The sequence below is a fragment of the Hippocampus guttulatus genome, chromosome 10 (assembly GCF_054856545.1).
Source record: "Hippocampus guttulatus isolate MCC_2025c chromosome 10, RoL_Hgut_1.0, whole genome shotgun sequence".
In the NCBI taxonomy this organism is placed as follows: Eukaryota; Metazoa; Chordata; class Actinopteri; order Syngnathiformes; family Syngnathidae; genus Hippocampus; species Hippocampus guttulatus.
This window is the reverse complement of record NC_141270.1, coordinates 15949223-15969095: the sequence shown is the minus strand read 5'-3', so window position 1 is coordinate 15969095 and position 19873 is coordinate 15949223. Positions and strand designations below refer to the sequence as shown.

General features: G+C 39.9%; 1 protein-coding gene across 1 annotated transcript in view; it reads left to right on the top strand.

Moving 5' to 3' along the window:
• The window catches only part of LOC147199441 (gamma-aminobutyric acid receptor subunit pi), a 37897-nt gene extending 20842 nt beyond the window's left edge, over nt 1–17055 (top strand). Inside the window, exons 4-10 of the mRNA XM_086122535.1 lie at nt 149–216; nt 2368–2585; nt 5725–5807; nt 9137–9274; nt 10764–10916; nt 13211–13401; nt 14021–17055. Of these exons, the coding sequence (XP_085978661.1) occupies nt 149–216; nt 2368–2585; nt 5725–5807; nt 9137–9274; nt 10764–10916; nt 13211–13401; nt 14021–14386 (1217 nt within the window). The 3' untranslated portion in view covers nt 14387–17055. The remainder of the gene's footprint in view (nt 1–148; nt 217–2367; nt 2586–5724; nt 5808–9136; nt 9275–10763; nt 10917–13210; nt 13402–14020) is intronic.
• The last annotated feature ends 2818 nt before the right edge of the window (nt 17056–19873 follow it).

The window sequence follows — 19873 nt, the reverse complement described above, 5'->3', positions numbered from 1 at the left end:
CCGTTAAATACAAGGGCTTGATTTTTCAAAGAAATGTTCCCTGGTCAGCACATATTTTTTAACTCTCCATGACTGCTTAACATTACTTACAATTCCACAATCTTCCAAGATGTATTGTGTATATTGTTCACTTCTTCTATTTTCCTAGATGGTCCTGTGACTGTTGGTATGAGCTTGGACATTGCTAGTATTGACACCATTTCAGAGATCAATATGGTAAGACAGTTTTGTGTGTGTGTGTGTGTCTGGTCTTTATTATAATAAGGATAAACTCAGCACTATTGATTCCTTCCATTTTTCATGACTTGAATTAAAATATGCAACAATACAACTCAACAAACTATGCACCGTATTTCTTTCCCACAAGTTCTTTAGATGGCCCTTTGTTCAAATCTGTATTTTTAAAGTGGAAATGATGTACATTCCACATCCGTTTATACTATTTGCTCCAACTCTTTGGTGATTAGAAATAGGGCTCCCAATACATTCACGCTTGTCTTCACAGAAACTGGAAAGGCTGAATTTATCACTCTGGAGAGAGCTGTTCAACATATTGATTTATTTTATTTTTTTGTGGGTGGGGGGTGCTTGCGGGGGTGAGCGGAGTTGGGTGGGCGGGGCGGGCTAGAAATAAGTTTGAACACAGATTTTATGAAATAAAAACAAAACAAACAAATAAATAAATGTGTTCCTGATTCTAGCATCACCAAGATTCAACAAAGCAATTGCTTAGTAGGTAGTTAGATATGTTGTGACTGTTAAGGTACAAACAATATTAATTGTGACTAATTGGTTTCCGGTCACATATTGATAATGCAAAAGCACAATTATTGCAGTTTTGCCCTGGAGTAGTCCAAGAAAAGACCACCCCAAATGTGATTTTGTTTTCTTTTTTGGTGGGGGTTGGGGTGACAAAAACTTTATAATAGATTTCTTGTAAGATTTGCAGAGATGTCCACCAGAGACAGAACTTAACTTTGACTCTAGAAGTCCTTCCAACATTCAGTGTGTGAATTTGGCCATGCATCCAACAAATGTCAAACGCAGACCATGCCAGTCCATGAGCTGGGAAATTCTCCAATATCAGCCACCCCCACGTCTGATGAAACAGATGTTTCGGTCTCACAAGAATTCCTAATTTCTTACATCGCCTGAAAAGTTCACAGCAGTAAGCTAATTTGGGGTGCTTTATGTTTTCAATTTCTGCCTATGTTTAGCAAATTTGAATAGCCAAAGTAGGCGCAAAGACGCATTTCAAGGTCAACAAGCTCATCAAATCGAGACGTTGAGTGGAAGATTAATTTTCATTTTCAAGCAATCTTTTATTGTGATGGCTGACACATCAGATGTGCAAAAATCACGTTCTCAAGATGAATGGATTATTTTTTTTTACAACTTAAAAAATTAGGAGAGCCATCGACACTCCCCTATACTAATGCAGTAAAGCACATTATTTATCTGAAAAACACTTCTTGGCCATGAATATAAAATAATCAAATAGAACAATCAGACAGGACACTAGCGTGCCTTTTTTGTGTGACAACATATTGTTAGTCGTAACCATGAAATGTCAATAACATCAGAAACAGAGGGCCCCCTCCTTTCTGTTTTAACTCATTTCCAATTGAAAACAGGAGCCCAAATAAATCACATGAAAAAAACATTTTATTTAGTCTATTGATTAATAAAATTGCATGCTTTTACAATTAACTTTTGTTTCCGTAAGCACCAATGTTGCTTACAATTGCCCAATGGGAATATCAACAGTATAATCCATCATGAGTTTCCAAATATAATTGATGTTAGCGAAGCGATTCATTTCTCTTCTGTAATTTTGTGGGTCTGACCTTTACAATTTAAACTAACTTATCATACCCTCCAAATAATAGAGTAAAAGTGACAGTCTGTCACAACCCCTTCTCGTCTGCTGCCCTGCCACCGTCAAGCCCTTCAAAAGCCACACAAATCACATTATACCCATGAATGTAAAACAATTACCTAAACATTTACTTACTCACATTAGCAGCATGCTCTTTGATGGGCAATGAACAAACACAGTGGGAAGCTCGATAGTCATTAACACTTCCAGAAGAACTTGCAGTACTGATATACAGTACACAAAGCAACCCACGATACCTGAACCCTGCTGTGTTCTCTCAAACGTAGAGGCTAACTTGCTGACTCGATGCAACGTGTTCCGTTTCAAATGCTTGAGGCATAGAACAGCTCAGGGACTTGATGCATTGCCACCAATAAAAAAAACTACACAGGAATGTCATCGTTAGCAAAAACATTGCTTGTCTGTCAGCATATTTTGGTAAACCAGTCCATTAATTTTGTTCTAACCTTTGGACCTCAATCTTGTAGGACTACACAGCCACCATATTCCTCCGGCAGCGCTGGACAGATGAGCGTTTGGTGTTTGAAGGCAACAAGAGCCTGAGCCTTGACGGGCGGCTTGTGGAGCTCCTTTGGGTGCCTGACACTTTCATTGTGGACTCCAAGAAATCTTTTCTTCATGACATCACTGTGGAGAACAGACTGATCCGCATCTTTCCAAATGGGACCGTCCTTTATGCGCTGAGGTCAGATAATGCACGTAGCTGCAGGGTTATTGGTTGTTGGGTCTGTTCTCTGCTTTACGAAGCAATGCAAAATCATGAGGGGGGGAAGGCTGGAAGGGAGTAGAAATTGGCTAAAGCCCACAAAGTAACAAGGGTTGATGATGTCATTATCGAGCAGGGATTTAAGTCAATACCGCTACCAATGGATTGAAGCATAGGGAAAGCATGTGATCTGTCGATAGAAAAAGCTTCAGGTGATCAAAATATCTAAGTTTTCATATTCAAAGCATATTGATGTGTGAATATTACCTTAATGCAAAATGCATTCATTGATCATATCAATTGGATATTGGGTTGAGATTATAAATTGCAATATTTTACATGAGCCAGCGATCTTAGACTGATGATCGGATTTGACATATTTATTTGGTATACGTTAACCGACTTTAATGTTCCAGTGTCCATAGATTCCACAAGAGAAACTCTATTGACCTGAATTATATTGACTCACCATAGGTATATTCTAGGGGCTTGACCTCAGCAGTTCACAACAATAAAGTGTAGGAAAAGAGGGTAAATTTCACACAGAGACATCTCCGCCGTTGTTAATGTCAGCTTTGGGGAAGGAGGAATAAATTAGCCTGAGCATCTTGCTGTGGTAAAATTGAGTTGGGTATTCCCGCTCAGTTCAGTCTCTCTTTATGGATGGCGTGCCACTGTGAGGAGAGTTTGTTGTGTTGCCAACATGTGCAATGTTATTTATTTACTTCTTGATGTATTTTGTGCTCTAAAGGTCCTTGGGCTTCACTGAGACCGAGATGTGAAGTGGGATAGTGGTTCGAGAGTCGGGCTAGTAGGATTGAAAAAGGACAAAAAGAATAGTCAGAAGAGGAATGGCTACCTCAGGGAATTGGGGCTGAGAAAAGAGACAGTGTGAGGTGTGAGAGCTTTGGTAAATGTTTCAACACTTGGCCTAAGGGATTACATGAGAAAGCACTGAGATGTAGGCACAGTCAAGCCGTTTAGAGGTGAGATTTAATAAAGCAATGTCAGAGGGATTCATTCACAATCAAGGGTCTGTGTTAAAATCACAAATTAAGGTTGAAATAACCTTTACAGTTACAATAGATTTGGGAACGCGATCCTGCTATTAATTTGGAGCCAGACGAGACATTATCAAAATATGGCTCCATCATCACAGGCGTCCAACACACAATGCGTACCTCATGCGTTGCTGTTGCAATGCTGGATTTTAGTGATGTGAAAAAATGGGACCGAGCTGAACAATAACAACATTCATTCATTCATTTTCCGAGCCGCTTATCCTCACAAAGATCGCAGGGGGAGCCGGAGCCTATCCCAGCTGTCTTCGGGCAGTAGGCGGGGGACACCGTGAACCGGTTGCCAGCCAATCGCACGGCACACAGAGATGAACAACCATTCGCGCTCACACTCACACTCACTGTTTAATCAGCCGGCCATGCATGTTTTTGGAATGTGGGAGGAAACCGGAGTACCCGGAGAAAACCCACGCAGGGAGGCCGGAGCTGGAATTGAACCCGGTACCTCTGCACTGTGAGGTCGACGCGCTAACCACTGGAGCACCGGGCCACCATACAATAACAAAACATATTTTTGAGAGTTGAAGTAACAATAAATAACTGAGGTAATGCGATTTCACAAGTGCTCATGTGGTTGTGTTCAGAATTAACCAATCACAAAAAAAAAACACAGCACCCGAAAAGCAATAGCACTGATCAAATCTTCAATCTCACACAACAGCAAACAAAGTGACCGTGCTACTGCTTTCATTTTCAGGAACCTATAGCGACACGCTTGAGGCACCGCTGGTAGTTTGCTGCACAAACCACCCGCCCGTTGTTTTAAACGTGACATGCAGCATGGCTTGGATGATTTTCTTTCCTGGAAATTGTTGTCACACTAATTAAACACCCAGTCCGTGGCGGAAATTGACACATCCAGGGTAGAAAGTGTGCCAAACACACTGTATCATGTAAGTAACTCTCTGTGGTGGTCCCTGCCTAAAAGGGGACTAAACCGAAAGTCAAATAACTTGCCAAAAGTCTTTCACCTCCTTTAATGGTTTATGCAGCCTCAGTTTTAAGTATGAGATGTTAATGTGATGCCATAATTTCTCCATGACAGGATTTTCATCAAACATTTCAATCAAGCCTACTATATTATCTGTACTTTATTTGGGGTTAATCTGAGGCATGTTAAACGGTGTCATGTGCGTGCGGACCATCATCTAACAAGACTGTGAATGTAATTAGTTAATTCTGAGTACGGCCACATCCCCAGTCATAGGAGGCTTAACAAACCTGTGCAACAACATTATTTCAGTTGTTTATTTTGTACTCATACCCTCTCGCTACATGCTATAGGCCACATTCATGGTGGAAAACATTTGGAAATGTTTTATTTTGCTACCATCCTATCACAAAAAGCTGGCATGTGTCGATTTTTTTCAAATGTGTGTACAAGCTCAGACTTGCCACTTCCTTGTTACAGATTAATTCTTACTACATACCATACAATTTCTATGCCTTAATCCATCCATGCATCCATTTTCCCCTTATCCTGACGAGGGTCGCGGGTGTGCTGGAGCCTATCCCAGCAGTCTTTGGGTAGTAGTCGGGGTACACCCTAAAGTGGTTGCAGGGCACACATAGACAAACAAGGTGCTAACCAGTCTACCATTGTGCGGCCCTACGCCTTAATGTAAAAATATTTAGATCAACGTACTTCTTATATTGTATATACGACATATTGCATCCGTTTTTTGTCAGATGCTTCCATGTCATCAATTTGATGATGGCATTAGCGTACTTATGATTTGTTGGCAAAGTCAGAAATTGTGGCACTGTGGCCAGAGGAGAAAGACACAAGTGAGCAGTTCTCTTGTGTAATTCAATTAATCACAGAAGACTCCCACCCACCAACCCTCTCCAAAGATACTGCAAACAAAAAGGGGGAAAAAAAGCAGAGCAGGACAGCGACAAAACATGATCATGACAGCCCCCAATAACTGACTACATAAATTCTAGCATTATCTTTTTCAATGTCAACATTGAATGAAAAGCCAATCAAATTTGGCTTCCGCAACGCTGTGATTAACTGGTACGTCATTGTCCCACAGAATTACCACCACTGTGGCCTGTAACATGGATTTGACCAAGTACCCAATGGACAAGCAGACCTGCACGCTACAACTGGAGAGCTGTAAGAACCTCCTCTTTCTGTCTCTTGGCCTCAGCTCTGTAGCCTTCTCTGCAGTTCACCCTTTTAGGAATAGTTCATGTTTTTTCTTGCATTCAAACATAATTGTCTTTAACCCTGTTATTCACAAATAATGATAACCTGATAACCTGATAAGATGTCGACTGTCGTAACCGCTGTCCCTAAAAGGGTTAACCCTTTAAATATATATGATATATTTACATATGTATAACTCCAGTTTCAACTTTGGACTGTGATAAAACACAAGGAAGCGATAAAACTGTAATTCAATAAATCTACTAAGTAACACAACATATGTTTCAGTTAGCCTGGGCTGACCTTTCCCACCTTTGATTTCTATGAGGTGAACCTCAGTATTATTTTACTGGATGTTATCTGAGATTATTCGCTTATTTACTGATGGAAACACCACTACTGCAGCATATTTCGAAAATATGTACTGTAACTGTCGATACATTTGTTGTAGTTTAGATTAACAGCGTGTGTTTTTCATAGCACTTGTTTCTATTGCTTGGACAGACACAGTGTGTATACATCACCGAGCATTGCATTGCATTCTTACTCACGTTGTATTTTTTTCCTCTCTTCTACGCTGCCATGACACATATCCTAACTGTCCCACATTCCCGCTCGATGAGGATAGTTTGGCTCTATTTTGGCATTCATGCTGTTCGCAATGTATTGCTACTTCAGATATTTTGGTCATTGTTAGTTGTGATCATGGCACCGCATTTTCTTATGGTTGTGTGTGTACAAGAATAAGTGGGGCAAAGCATAGCAAGTCACAATCAGTTGGTGCAATCCAGGGGTCACCATCATGGTGCCCGTGGGCACCAGGTCATCCCCACGGACCGCATGAGTCATCCAAAGGCCCGTTATAAAAATAAGTCACCAGTGATGGGACTATGCGATGATGATTTATAGAAATCGTGTTGCTTATGATGACGATTATTTCTCTCCTAACTGTCGTTGATAATTATTGTGAGACATCATTAACATCGGTGTCTTCACATTAAAGAATTATTTAATCATAATATGATGTAAGTGAAGGTAATTTGAGTACACTTATTTCCGAAGTGTGTAACAGGTTGTTAGCGGTTTGCATCAATCAGTTCTTGGTTTCCAAATGTTGGTGAGCCCTGGTGTAATTTATCGATTTTTTTTTCATGATTTTGTATTTAATCAAGAAGGCAGCAGGAGCATCTTTATAACAAAATCTTGTGATGAAATGACTGTGAGATGAGAAACAGACTCCCTTCTGCGTTTTCTGCCACCTCACTGATGCCGTGCTTTTAAATGACAGTAAGCCATACAGGCTTAGACCATTGCAGTCCCTGCCACAAGCCAACCAAGCCATTAGAGCCGAAATGAAAGGAAACATATGAAAAGAAACGAAAAAGAAGGAGTTACAATCCCCTTTAACAGACAGAAAGACATCTGGAGGTTGAAGCTGAAAGGATGATGGCTCCCTCCTCCGCTGCCTCAATAATTCCCAGCCAAATATCTGCACCTTTTGCCGCTGTCTTTGGCTTTTCCCTCAAGTTTCTCTTTGATCTTCTGGCTCGATTTACTGAGTCCTCCCTCTTACTTTCGGTTCGCCCTCATTCTCCTCTATCTCTTCCATATCTCCCAGTGTGAAGATGGAGGCAAAGAAATCATTTGACAGCAGAGAATGGTGTCACTGTGGGAGGGTGTTGAGCATTAGTTTGGGATCGCGGTTAAAATATTAAACGGTTTCTGACAGCAATGTGTGAGGAGATGTGTCAGCTGTGATATTTGCTGTAATTTACATTGGGGAATCATTTGATCCTGAGTCGTGCGGTATTTTAGTTTTGGGGAACATGGGCATAAATATTATACTGTACAGCACTTTTTTCATTGTTGTTCAGAAACAACAAATAGAAGTTGAACTGCAGCTCTTATGCGGGGCTCCTGTGGTTAATTATTGACAGAATCAATAATAAATCAAATAATACATGCAGAGATGACAAGTCATTAAAGTGAGAGCGGGGATGATTATGGCAATAGTCCTTTTAACCATGTCTTGCACCCTCTGGTGAAGAATATAGGAAGTACACCAATGACGTTTAATCATATTTGTTACTTCTCGGTGAGGTACAAATAACTAGCCACAACATCAGCTAACTCTGTATCATGTAAACCCAATTATAACAGTGCTCAGTTTTGACTCATGTAATATCGTATGAATTTTGACTAATAAAGGGATGCTCTAAGCTGAAAATCTCCCAAAGTAGCGAAAGTCTGCATTTGCCACAGTTGTTTGTTGTGCAATATTCAATTCAATTGTATTTATAGAGCACTTTCGAACAGCCATCGCTGCATCCAAAGTGCTGTACATGGAGCAATTTAACATATACAATAAACAGTACAACAAATCGGTAACAAAGACGGTAGAAAGCACCGAACAGCAAAACCAAGAAAAAAATCGAAGTCATGCTGAGTCAAATGACAAAGAATACAAGTGAGTTTTGAGGAGGGATTTGAAGATATTATAAAACAAATACATTTGACATGTTTTTGGTTTTGTTTTCCAAAGGTTCATCTGGGTTACCAAAACTCTCTGGGGTCCAGTGCAATATGCATGATTAGTGTGGTCTGTATGAGGCAAGAGTTAACCCTTTTATCAGGAGTTTTATACGATGAATGCATTTATGTGACCATTCCTATTGGACTGTATTTAGTCAAACTGTGTTAGTTTTATGACACTGAGAATATTCTGTTTCCACTGCGGCTAGAATGCATTAAACAGTGACAATGTTTTCAATGCTTGGTTGAGGTTCTGACACAGTTTGTCCATTTCAGGTGTTACGACGAAAGCACAATGATTTTGATGTAGCATCCCCCTTAAGGGGAACACATTCTCTTAAAACTAGCTTTTGCAAGGAGTTTTGAATTCGTTCTTATACTCTTTCAAAAGGGACATTACACCATCTCCAGCTTGTTATCCCCATAATAACCTAACCGTGGGTGGAGCACAGTGAATTCACTTTCCAAGGTGTCCTCAGCAGTGCTGCATTCCACAGTACCTTGTATGAATAACAGCTTTGCTGTGTTGCATGAGAACAAAAGCTGTGAATGCAAAAATTGCAGCTCCACTTGAGCAAGAATGCGTTGCACTGTGTTCAAAAGGATGATTCTGCTCCAATCCTGGTGATATCCTAGTGTGTTTATTTGATGAATTCTGTTGAAGGCAAGTGATTAATTTCTACTGACATACCTCTTGTAAAATTCATTTTGTGCAATGTTCCCGAAAAAAAACGTTTCACTTCCATTGGTCTCTCGTTCCATAGGGGGTTACAACATCAATGATGTCATGTTCTATTGGACCAGAGGAAATGAGTCTGTCAGTGGCCTCGACACTCTTCAACTCGCGCAGTACACAGTGGAGGACCACTACACCTCGGTGTCAGAGGCTATCTATGAAACTGGTAACTATGATGGCAACATTTTAATGGTCGTAACGGGAAAGGGATCTAATTTATCATCATAATAATTATAATAACAATTATAATCTTATTACGCGGCCCAGTGACCAACTGGTTAGCACATCGACCTCACAGTGCAGAGGTGCAGCGTTCGATTCTGGCTTCGGCCTTCCTGTGTGGAGTTTGCATGTTCTCCCCGTGCCTGCGTGGGCTTTCTCCGGGTACTCCGGTTTCTACATTGTAAAAATGTTAATGGAACACTCTAAATTATCCCTAGATGTGAGTATGAGCACGGATGGTTGTTTCTCTGTGTCCCCTGCAATTGGCTGGCAAGCAGTTTAGGGTATCTCCCGCCTCCTGATGGCTGGGATGGGCTCCAGCACGCCCCGCGACCCTCGAGAGGATAAGCGGATCAGAAAATGGATGTGTATATGTGTGTGTGTGTGTGTTTACACATTCATATATATAATATACAGCCATCTCGTTCCCTCTGCGTCCCGCGTCCGAGATGCATAATTTTCCCGCAGGACGGACTGTTCCAAATAATGTGCGTTTTTGGGACGCAAGGAAATTTCTCAGTCAAAACAAAAAAAACACTTCAGTAAATCTTTTTTTCCAGCAACGAACGCGGTTTGACCATCGCCGCCATTGTTATTTTGATCTCGCGTGACGAGAATTACGCTCTCGCGAGACGAGATTGGCGAAATCGGGCTTCACCTCGTGGGAAGCAGACGATAGCCAAGTTGTGTAACGTTCAAACAAGTGTTGCAAAAGTTTATTGCAGAGATATCACAGAGGATGCAGCTAAAGTTGGATCGTTTTTTGCGATAATAAGTTGACTTTGAGAAAGCCTTGCAACATTGGAAGCAGAGTAAAGAGAGGAGAATTTATGAACTCAAGGACTGAACAATGGGATGAACTAAGAACCTATTTCTCAGCAAATCTTGTATGCCTGAATTATTAAAATTTCTGCAGCATTTGTTTATAAGGAATAAACCTATTATCAATGTATATTGTTGTTGCTTGTGTTATTATCATATGCAATTGAATAAGTAGACCATTTCAGAATTCGAAATTTGGGACTCTCTAAATGCATAATGAGACTCATACTTTTCTGATCAGCGAGTCCCTGGGACTCGCAGGGCTCAAACTACAGAATTATCACTGTATATATATATATATATATATGGTACCTCTACTTCAATTAATTTTGTAAGTAGAGGTACCATATATATATATATATATATATATATATATATATATATATATATATATGGTACCTCTACTTACAAAATTAATTGGTTCTGGAAGAAATGTTTTAACTAGAAAATGTTGTAAGTAGAGACGTGTTTTCCATGTAAATACCCTAATAAATAACAAACACATAAGCCCTTCACAAAGATGAAGCTGCTGCTCGCCCAGAGGTACTCAATTGTTATATTAAATGTATTTGCTAAGGAGATTCGCATGCTTGCTGCCTTTTGCCTAAAAGGTCACTACCCCAAGCTGGTCTTCCACTTTGAGCTGAAGAGGAGCATTCTGTACTTCATCCTGGAGACATATGTCCCATCAAGCCTATTGGTGGTTCTTTCGTGGGTCTCCTTCTGGATTTCCCTGTCCTCTGTTCCCGCACGAATTTGTATAGGTATGTACCAGTCAGAAGTAATGAATGTGTAAAAACACAAGTTCCCAGGCATATATTGTATTATGCATAACAATACAACGCATGAGGAAAGTGCACCGTTTTTCAATTATAAGCAGAGAAGCATGTCACCATGTCTTAGAATTATGTACAGCTTCACAACAACACATTGCATTTTACACAATGCAAACAATTTAGAACAATTACATAAAACCAAGAGTCCTATTTTCATTCACAGCGCAAGTCTAGCACAAAGCAGATTCAAACTGCACATGGGTGGACTTTTCTTTCTTTTGGCGTCTTGCTCGAATTGGGAGCAACAGAGTGCTTTTGTGCTGTCGTTGTGAAATGAGCCTGTTCTTGGCCAATCGTGAAGGCATCCCTCATTTTCCTTAAAATCAAGGCAGTCAGCATACACCCGAGTACGCCGTGCTTGACAGGGTGGAAATATTTTAAAGATGCTAATATTTGTAATTCTTTCAAAGAATTGATTTCTATAAGATTCAGAGAGATTGTCCCACGCTGGTCTCATATTTATGAATGAAATCCACCACAGACACATTTGTCTGCCTGCGCCTCAGTCAAATCACTAAAATCACATGGCATGACCTGTCCTGCTAAAATCTCGTCTGCTTTTGGTAAACACATTTGCAGATGCGCTGGGGGTGAGGAAAGAAGGCCCAGTGATGCTTTGCGAGTCTAGCGATGCTTTTAAATGATCCATCCTATGAAGCAAAGCAAAATGTTTTGAATGAATTAAGGTCACGTAAAACATAAAATAAAAACCAGTGCAGATGTTTTTTTTTAATTTTCTTTAGCACATGCTTATTGCACGTTTTACTCATTATTTCACTGTCTTATACATGTAAAAAAATGCTTGATACCTGAGAAGAGTGAACTATGTTTGCAAGATTTTATTTATGTATTTATCATTAATTTCATAATATTCAAAGGACAAGTGTGCATAGTGTATACAGTAGTTTTGGCTCCATGTTATAATTCACTAAACCTTAATCCATAAAAAATTTTCAGGCCACAGTACCACCTTTGATTTTAAATAGCACCAACATTTCAGGAATCTTGGTCAATGATCCAAAGTTTAATTGAAGTTGAATGTCGTTTCATCTTAATTTTTAGTTTGTACATACCGCTACCTTATTAACACTTGGATGCCAGAATGGCATTACGGTGCTCAACCGGTTAGCATGTCCACCTCACAGCACAGAGGTCCAGGGTTTGATTCCAAGCTCTGGCCTTCCAGCGTGGAGTTTTCATGTTCTTCCTGTGCCAGCGTGGGTTTTCTCCGGGTGCTCTGGTTTTCCCTGACCTTCCAAAGACATGTGTGGTCGGTTAATGGAACACTCTAAATTTTTTCTTGGTCTGTTTATGAGTATAAATCGGTGGTTGTTTTTGTAAGCCTTGCGATTGCCTGGCAACCAGTTCAGGGTGTACACCACCAACTGCCCGAAGATAGCTACCTCGTGAGGATAAGCATTTCAGATAATGGAGGGATGGATACCGAAAAGAATTCAGGCTCTAAGCAAATGATGGTTATGTAACGGCAGCTGCTTGCTGGTGCCATATGCTGCAGTTTACATCTCATCTGATTTGTCGACTTATTACAGATATTATCGGTGACTAATTGACTCGCAAAATAATTGCGAGATCCCTCAGTGAAAATTGTTATTGCATAGCCTACACGGACTGGTTTACTGCTCAACATCACATGACATGCATAAAATATGCCAGGGAATGCAGAAAATGAAACCTGAATTAGAAGTGTGTGTGCGTGTGTGTGTGTGTGTGTGTGTGCATGTTATAATATCCGCCCTCCTAACTGAACCTTCTGCTACCCCCTCACCACCCCAGGCAAAATTGTCTAGAACGACCAGTGGTTGGGAGTAACAGTGTTTTACTGTCTCTTTTTTTGACATTGTCCTTTTTTCAAAGTTGTCCAGAAACATTTGTAACTTTTCTTCATTTTAAGGAAGCTTAGATTCTGGATTTAATTTACCAGGCAAAGACATTGTGGCAAACATGTACAAGAAGTGAAATGGAGACAAGCTAGATGGATCTTTTTTCAAATAAAAGATCCTGTAGGCTCGAGTAATCCACCTCCATTGTACTGGTCCACTGCCATAGTATTGAGAAAAAAATCTGATCTCAAAGGAACGGGAATTCAGGCTTCTGCTCAAGACATTGCACACATGCTTGGAATGGGGGGCTCGTCCTTCCACAATGTTTCTAGCTTACCTTGTTTATTAAAGAATGTGCACCGTGTATGTGTTCCATGGCAGGAGTGACCACAGTACTGACCATGACCACTCTGATGATGGGAGCTCGCACGTCGCTTCCGAATGCCAACTGTTTCATCAAGGCGATTGATGTGTACTTAGGAATCTGCTTCAGCTTTATTTTTGGAGCCCTCATAGAGTATGCTGTGGCTCATTTCTGCACCCTCACTTACAGCGACTCACATATGCTGGTGGTGAGACACTCCTGTTATTATTCTGTTTCCATTGTTGTGGTCGTTGCTCTTTGTTCACCGATCATTAAGATGTTTTTCGATACTCTGCTCGAGCGTTGTATGTGAATAAATACTGTATCTATTTATTCACAACCCAAATCCTAAAGGGAAGCGAGTCAAAAATATTCTTTATTTTAATATGTTGGATGTGTGGAATACGAATTAAGCTATGAAATGCACCTGTTTTTATCCATCTCAGTGGGCGGGCATTGACTTAAAATCACATCACAGTTGATCAGGGATCAAATAACGACCAACCATGGCTCACACTTTTCTGGGTTTGGTCATTTGAGCAACTGTGATGTCATTTTCAGTCGAGTGACAAAATGGCCGCCCCTGAGATGGATAAAAGTGAGTGGATTTTAATGCTTAATTCACATCCTACAAATGCAATATTAATAAGAATGCTGTGTTGAGATTGTAGTGGGGCAACATAAAATATCTTGTAGTACTGTATATATAGAGTATTTCCCATTAAAGTAGACCAGTCGTTAGTTAGTCAGCCCGTCACTTAATCAATAAGATAATCGTGTTATTGTTGTTTCAAGCGCAGCTAACATTCTCATTTACTTTGCTACAGTATGGCCACCAATTGCATAACTTTGATGACGAAATGAACGGCATCGTCACCACCATCTCCAGCCCCTGTGACAGGGCCAAGAGACGCAAGGAACCTGACGCAGGTCCCGCCGCTGCTCCCGCCGCCACCGAATTGGCAGTCGACCCATCCAGCCCGACAGGCAGCGAGCCCAAGCCCGAGGTTTCTCCTCCAGAACCCACCAACTGGTGTTTCACTGCTCTGGCCACCTTTCGCAAACTTCTCAGTTTCATAAGCTGCTGTCACATAAAAAATCCACACCACATAGACAACTACTCAAGAGTCACTTTCCCTTTGTCATTTGTCCTTGTTAATCTTCTTTATTGGACGTATTATTTGTACTTTTAGCATTTATCCCTAGTATTTAGACAGGGAGTTTATTTCACTCGATGTACAATAAGTGTGACTTAGGTTCGGTTCTGAGGTGAGTTTTTACTATTTCTAAGCAGCAGCATAATGAGAATGAGACAAGATTGTTTTTCAGGAAGAAAAAGAACAATCATTATTGTAATTCAACTTCACTCTTTTAGCATACTTAATGCTGACTGGTGAGGTCTGGTAGACTACAAAGCTCGACATGAAAAGGAGTAATTGCTTCCAAAGATGAAAACCATTCCGTTTGCATATTTCCCACTGTAGCACATTTATTGTAATTGTGTCTCGTTCAGCTTGTAAGTGGCGAACACACAGAAGATGGAGCTGTAATTTATGCTGGCCAAAACGTCCAGGGGTGCTGTGCACGGGCGAATGGGCTTACTCGTTGTCTGACTTTTTCCAAGTGATATTTTATTAATTGTTCTTTTCTGCCTGAAAGTTCACATCTTGGGTACAATTGGCTAATATGAATAGGCAGTGGCAGAAATAAAAAATAAAAAAGACCCAATGCAAAAGAATAACATGATGGAAAAGTGTTTTAAAAACTTCAGTTCCGGGAAATATCACAAACAGTTTATGTAATTGTCTTTTACACAAAAAATCTCAATACTACCTGATTTACAGCAGATAAATACATCATTTAATGGGGCTGCTATGAATAGTTCAGATTGTCACGAAATCAGAAAATTACACCATTAATTATCCCGTTTTTGTTCGGTGTCATAATTCACATTGTTTAACATTTTTTAACAAAAAGGTTTTGGTATACAGTACAGGAGAAAAAAAAGTTGTACCTTCCTTAGACAGCACACCAAGCCTTTGCTTCCTTATCAGCTAACCAACTCTGGCTGGCTGTCTTACTGGAATATATCCTTTAAAATACGGTCATGTGATGTTATCAGTTGTTGGTGTAAGTTAGGACTGAAGTGCTTTTGTTCGCCAGATATGTCATTATTTCAATTTTTCAGCTATTTTGAGCTGAGTCGAAAATGTCATTTCCATTGATCAGTTTTTGGAAGATCTTGTTATTACTGGCAATGCTCTTTACCTTCTTAACAGCTCCAAAATGATGGAATCTTCTGGACTATATCAGGAGGCCGCTGTAAAATAAGTTTACACTGAAATATAGAAATACTACATGACATTAGCTATTTTTCTAATGACTGCTTACGCCAACAAGTCTGGAAAAAGCACACTAGAGTTAGAGAAAAGCGGAAAGAAAGAGTAGAAAAAGAACAGATGCAAGATGGAAATGTTTTCATTGAAGCAAACTACTATTCAGTTCAAACTTACTGTCAATGCATTTGACAAGGTGACGTGTTTGAATGACACATACGTAGACCACAACCTTGACAGTACGGTTTGTTGTACAGTCTCTTTGCTACCTTTGCCCGAGGAAGCAACATTTATGATGGCCACGGGCTGAATATGTGGACCAAAGATTATAATCAGATTTAAAAGTGCATTCTCAAGTACCATGGCGGCATGCTGTCGGTCTGCAGATGAACGTGACATCTCGTATGTCAGACAATGGGGCAAATCTGCATGTTAATTTTGTTGTTGTGTTCTGTACCGCTGTAACATGCTCTCACATAGACTGGAGTGAGTTGATTTATTCAGATGGCAAGTTTCTTCCACGATGTGCATTGAGATGAATGAAGTGGGTATATAACTTCATTGCCTTCAGAAACTATTTCAGCTGCATTGTTTCTCTGTTTTAACTCATTCACTCCCAAAGACGTTTTTAAACATCTTTTCAGACTTGGTCCTGAATTGGCTGGTACTGAATGAGTTTTAAATAGACTGACTCAGCCCTCCTTCTCTGATGATAACGCTAACAAATAATTTCATTTATAACCTTTGTTCTCCCTGCGTGCATGCTTTGCTTGGTTTGCTTGGGTTAAATATGGGGGGGAGAAAAACAAAAACCCGATGCTTTGATTGTCGCTGTATCTCATTCCAAAAGGTAGGGTTCTTTCGGGATCTGTTCTCATCTTCAGCCTCAGAACTGCAACAGTATTGGACGGAACTGTGTCCCGTGGAAGCAGGCAAACATTGAGAGATTGAAAGGATCACAGAAATGATTTAACTCAGTCAGGTTTTATATATAGAGCACCTCTCTCTTACAATGGACAGTTATCGTGTGAAAAGGATTGGAAATTGATGCTTATGTATTGAGCCAAAGTGACAGAAGAGAAACTACGGAGGATTCTTAACTCTTTGTCATAGTAAAGTATTGTTTTGTGTTTTTTGTTATTGTAAAGTGTCCTTGGGTGTCTTGAAAGGCGCTTATAAATAAAATCTATTATTATTATTATTATTAAAATCTTAAACGATTTAAGATAAGTGCTTTTTTTTTAGGCAGCGATCAAAAGCTGCCACTCAATCATGGACACCACTTGGTGACAAGGACAAAAATGCCAGGAGATGGCTGTGGAGCACAGATCAAAATGGACACATTTCCCAGAGATGGATGAACCCTTTTTCCTTTCATGTAGAACTTGTCAAATAATACCTCATGGTTATGTTGATGACCAACCTGGGACGTTTTCATGTCAACTGTATTTCTACTGTCGCGCTATAAAGATCTAGATATTGTTCTGCTTAACCATTTGTTAATAAATTCCACCAATGTGCATGTTCACTGTAAAGAAATAGATGAGAGATATAAAATGGTATGTGTGTATGATAGAAATGCAGTTATTTGAAGGAATACTATTTTTTAAGGATTTGGTCTTTACTCTGGACTTTAAAATGACACTTAGCCAACAGTTACTTTGAGTCAACATCAACGAGTTATTGAACAGTGGTAAAGTGCTCTGAAAGAAAATGCTGGACACAAGTCATGAAACTAATTTTGTGTGTGTGAGTGGGTGGTAGTCATCTGTGAGTACAATGTGTCAAGGGAGGAAGAACTAAAACTGCACCGACGGTTTGCTTTATGTAGTTGTTGGATATTTTAATCACAGTATAACTATTTCTTTTGTTATTTATGAATTTCGTGGTGTGTGTTTTACAGCTGTGGTTGTTGCGCAGTCCTGTATAAATAATGTTCAGTGTTTATTTTTTTCTTATTTTTTAAGTAAGTAAACGCAATTTACTGGAGCTAGGGATCGAATTGACACCTGAAAAACGGCCACCTTCACGGATAAAAAAAACAACTACTGACAACTCCACAAAACAATCTTGGTGCCATCGTTTCAGATGTCAGAGGGAAACGAATTTATTTTACACATGAATAACAACTATTTCTTCTGCTCATCTAAATGCATCCTCAAATGAAACAAGTATTTTTTTAATTATACAATTTAATTTTCATGACTTAATTTTTGTACCTTTTATGGTGACTCTGCTGAGCAGGAGAGTGGCGCCATAGCGCCCTCTATTGATGAGTCATTGCTCATGTCAAATGCAACTCAAGATACAATTAAGTAATTAAAGAATTTAATTAAATTAACAGTTCTTTTATGCTTGGGGCCAGTTTGACTCCATTCAATGATTATCAATCGAAAAATAATAGATTACTTTTTTTTTCGTTCCATATTTCATGGCTTATCCTTTTTTTTTTTGATGGGGGCAACCGATTACGGATAAAATTATCATGAAGCAAATTTTCTCCATGTCTTGAACACATATCGATGTTGTCAGTAAATTTCAGAAGATTATTTTGAATTTTTTTTGACATTGACAATCATTTTAATTTAAAAAGTTTGACCTGATGGTAGCACTAGAGGACAGGTCAACAATAAATTTTATGACCAAGGGGATATTTGTTTGTGCAACAGACATATTATGCAAGTGCCTGACACAAAAACCTGGGCAGAAAAATGTACACAATTTTCTGGTGCCAAATATCCCTGGGGTCAAATTGACCCCAAGGGTTAAATTTGTTTGTAATATTTGAGGATAATAGGAGGGTTATGTCTGTACAAGCCACTAGTTTTGATTTACAGTACTTGTACTTTCATAGTTCTTCCTTTTCAGGATGTGATGCAGGTTCTCAAATGCCGTTGAGGTCATTGATGATAGCAGATGTGTCTTTTTTTCCGTTTGACACGAAAGTGGACCATCCAACCATCCCAAGTAGGTGTTCATCAATGAAAAATCGTCTTTGGTATTATGAGCCAAACCATTTTCTTTGTGAGATGTGTTAGGGGTTGCCGAAAGACAGATTTATGCACAAGGATCCTGCATGGAGAATTTCTTGGGACTCGAGAGAAACCAGCAGTTTCAAATCTCTGCATGCTGCTCCTCAGTGGCTTGTAACAGCTGCGCGTTCAACATGATGGATTTGCCTGACAGAAACTTTCCTTAAAACATATACAGACAATAAATCTTTTATTTCAAAATTATGTATCAGAACGATGACTTGCTATACAAGTATGACACAACTTTCTTAACTAATTTTCCTTTTGTTTTAGGCTCAGTGGGGGGTGGGGTGATGAAATCTGTTAGAGATTGATATTATATCAATTGGCAAGAATGGGTGTGGCCTAACTCTGGTGGATGTGAGGGGCTTTTGCCACCTTCACCCCCCATTTTTATGTATATGGTATAAAAACACTGCCCTCCGATTGGCTGGCAACCGGTTCAGGGTGTCCCCCGCCTACTGCCCGAAGACAGCTGGGACAGGCTCCAGCACCCCCGCGACCCTTGTGAGGATAAGCGGATCGGAGGATGGATGGATGGTATAAAAACACTTCTCCCATTGTGGATATATTGTACTGCCTGTCCTCTTTCCACGTGAAAAAGTTTTGCCATTGCCTTGCATTAGGCTGAACTCTTTTGTTGAATATTCTTTGTTCAAATTGAGTTAAAACTATTTTACACTGAACATACATGTTGTGCTTACCCGCTTTTATTGGCAGAAAAAAAAAAGAGAGAACCGCTTAGGTCATGAAAATCAGCAGATAGCAACAACCCACCTACCTCTTAACACCCACAGAGAGGAAAAAATCCTGTAGCCGCGCCTATTGAATTAGCAAGCCATTTTATCATGTGGCAGCGAGGCAGGCACGCCGGACGCCAGCCACCACGCAGACGTTTATGTGAATCGCTAGTCGACCACAAGGTGACGCCATGGAATAACATTTCGCAAATGCTCAACCCTGCCGCAGTGCATCTGCAGGATGCAATATCACATCCTCCACAGCTGGGGAGATGCAATCATATTCTTTGATAGCAGGGCAGTCCTGTTTAAAACGATGTCCTTGGTGGGCTTGTATAAATGTATTTTGTTGTTGTTGTGCAGTATAGTATTAAAGTGCTCATGTATTGCAGAGGGGCTTCATTGTTCGTAGTTGGAGGCGGGGGTCACATTCTGCAACATTGAAATGTTTGATGACATTCGTTTTCTGTTCACAACTAATACAAAAGTACCAAAACATGAGATTGCACTACCAGAAATTAATGTCTGTCTGTCTGTCTGTCTGTCTCTCTGTCTCTCTCTCTCTCTCTCTT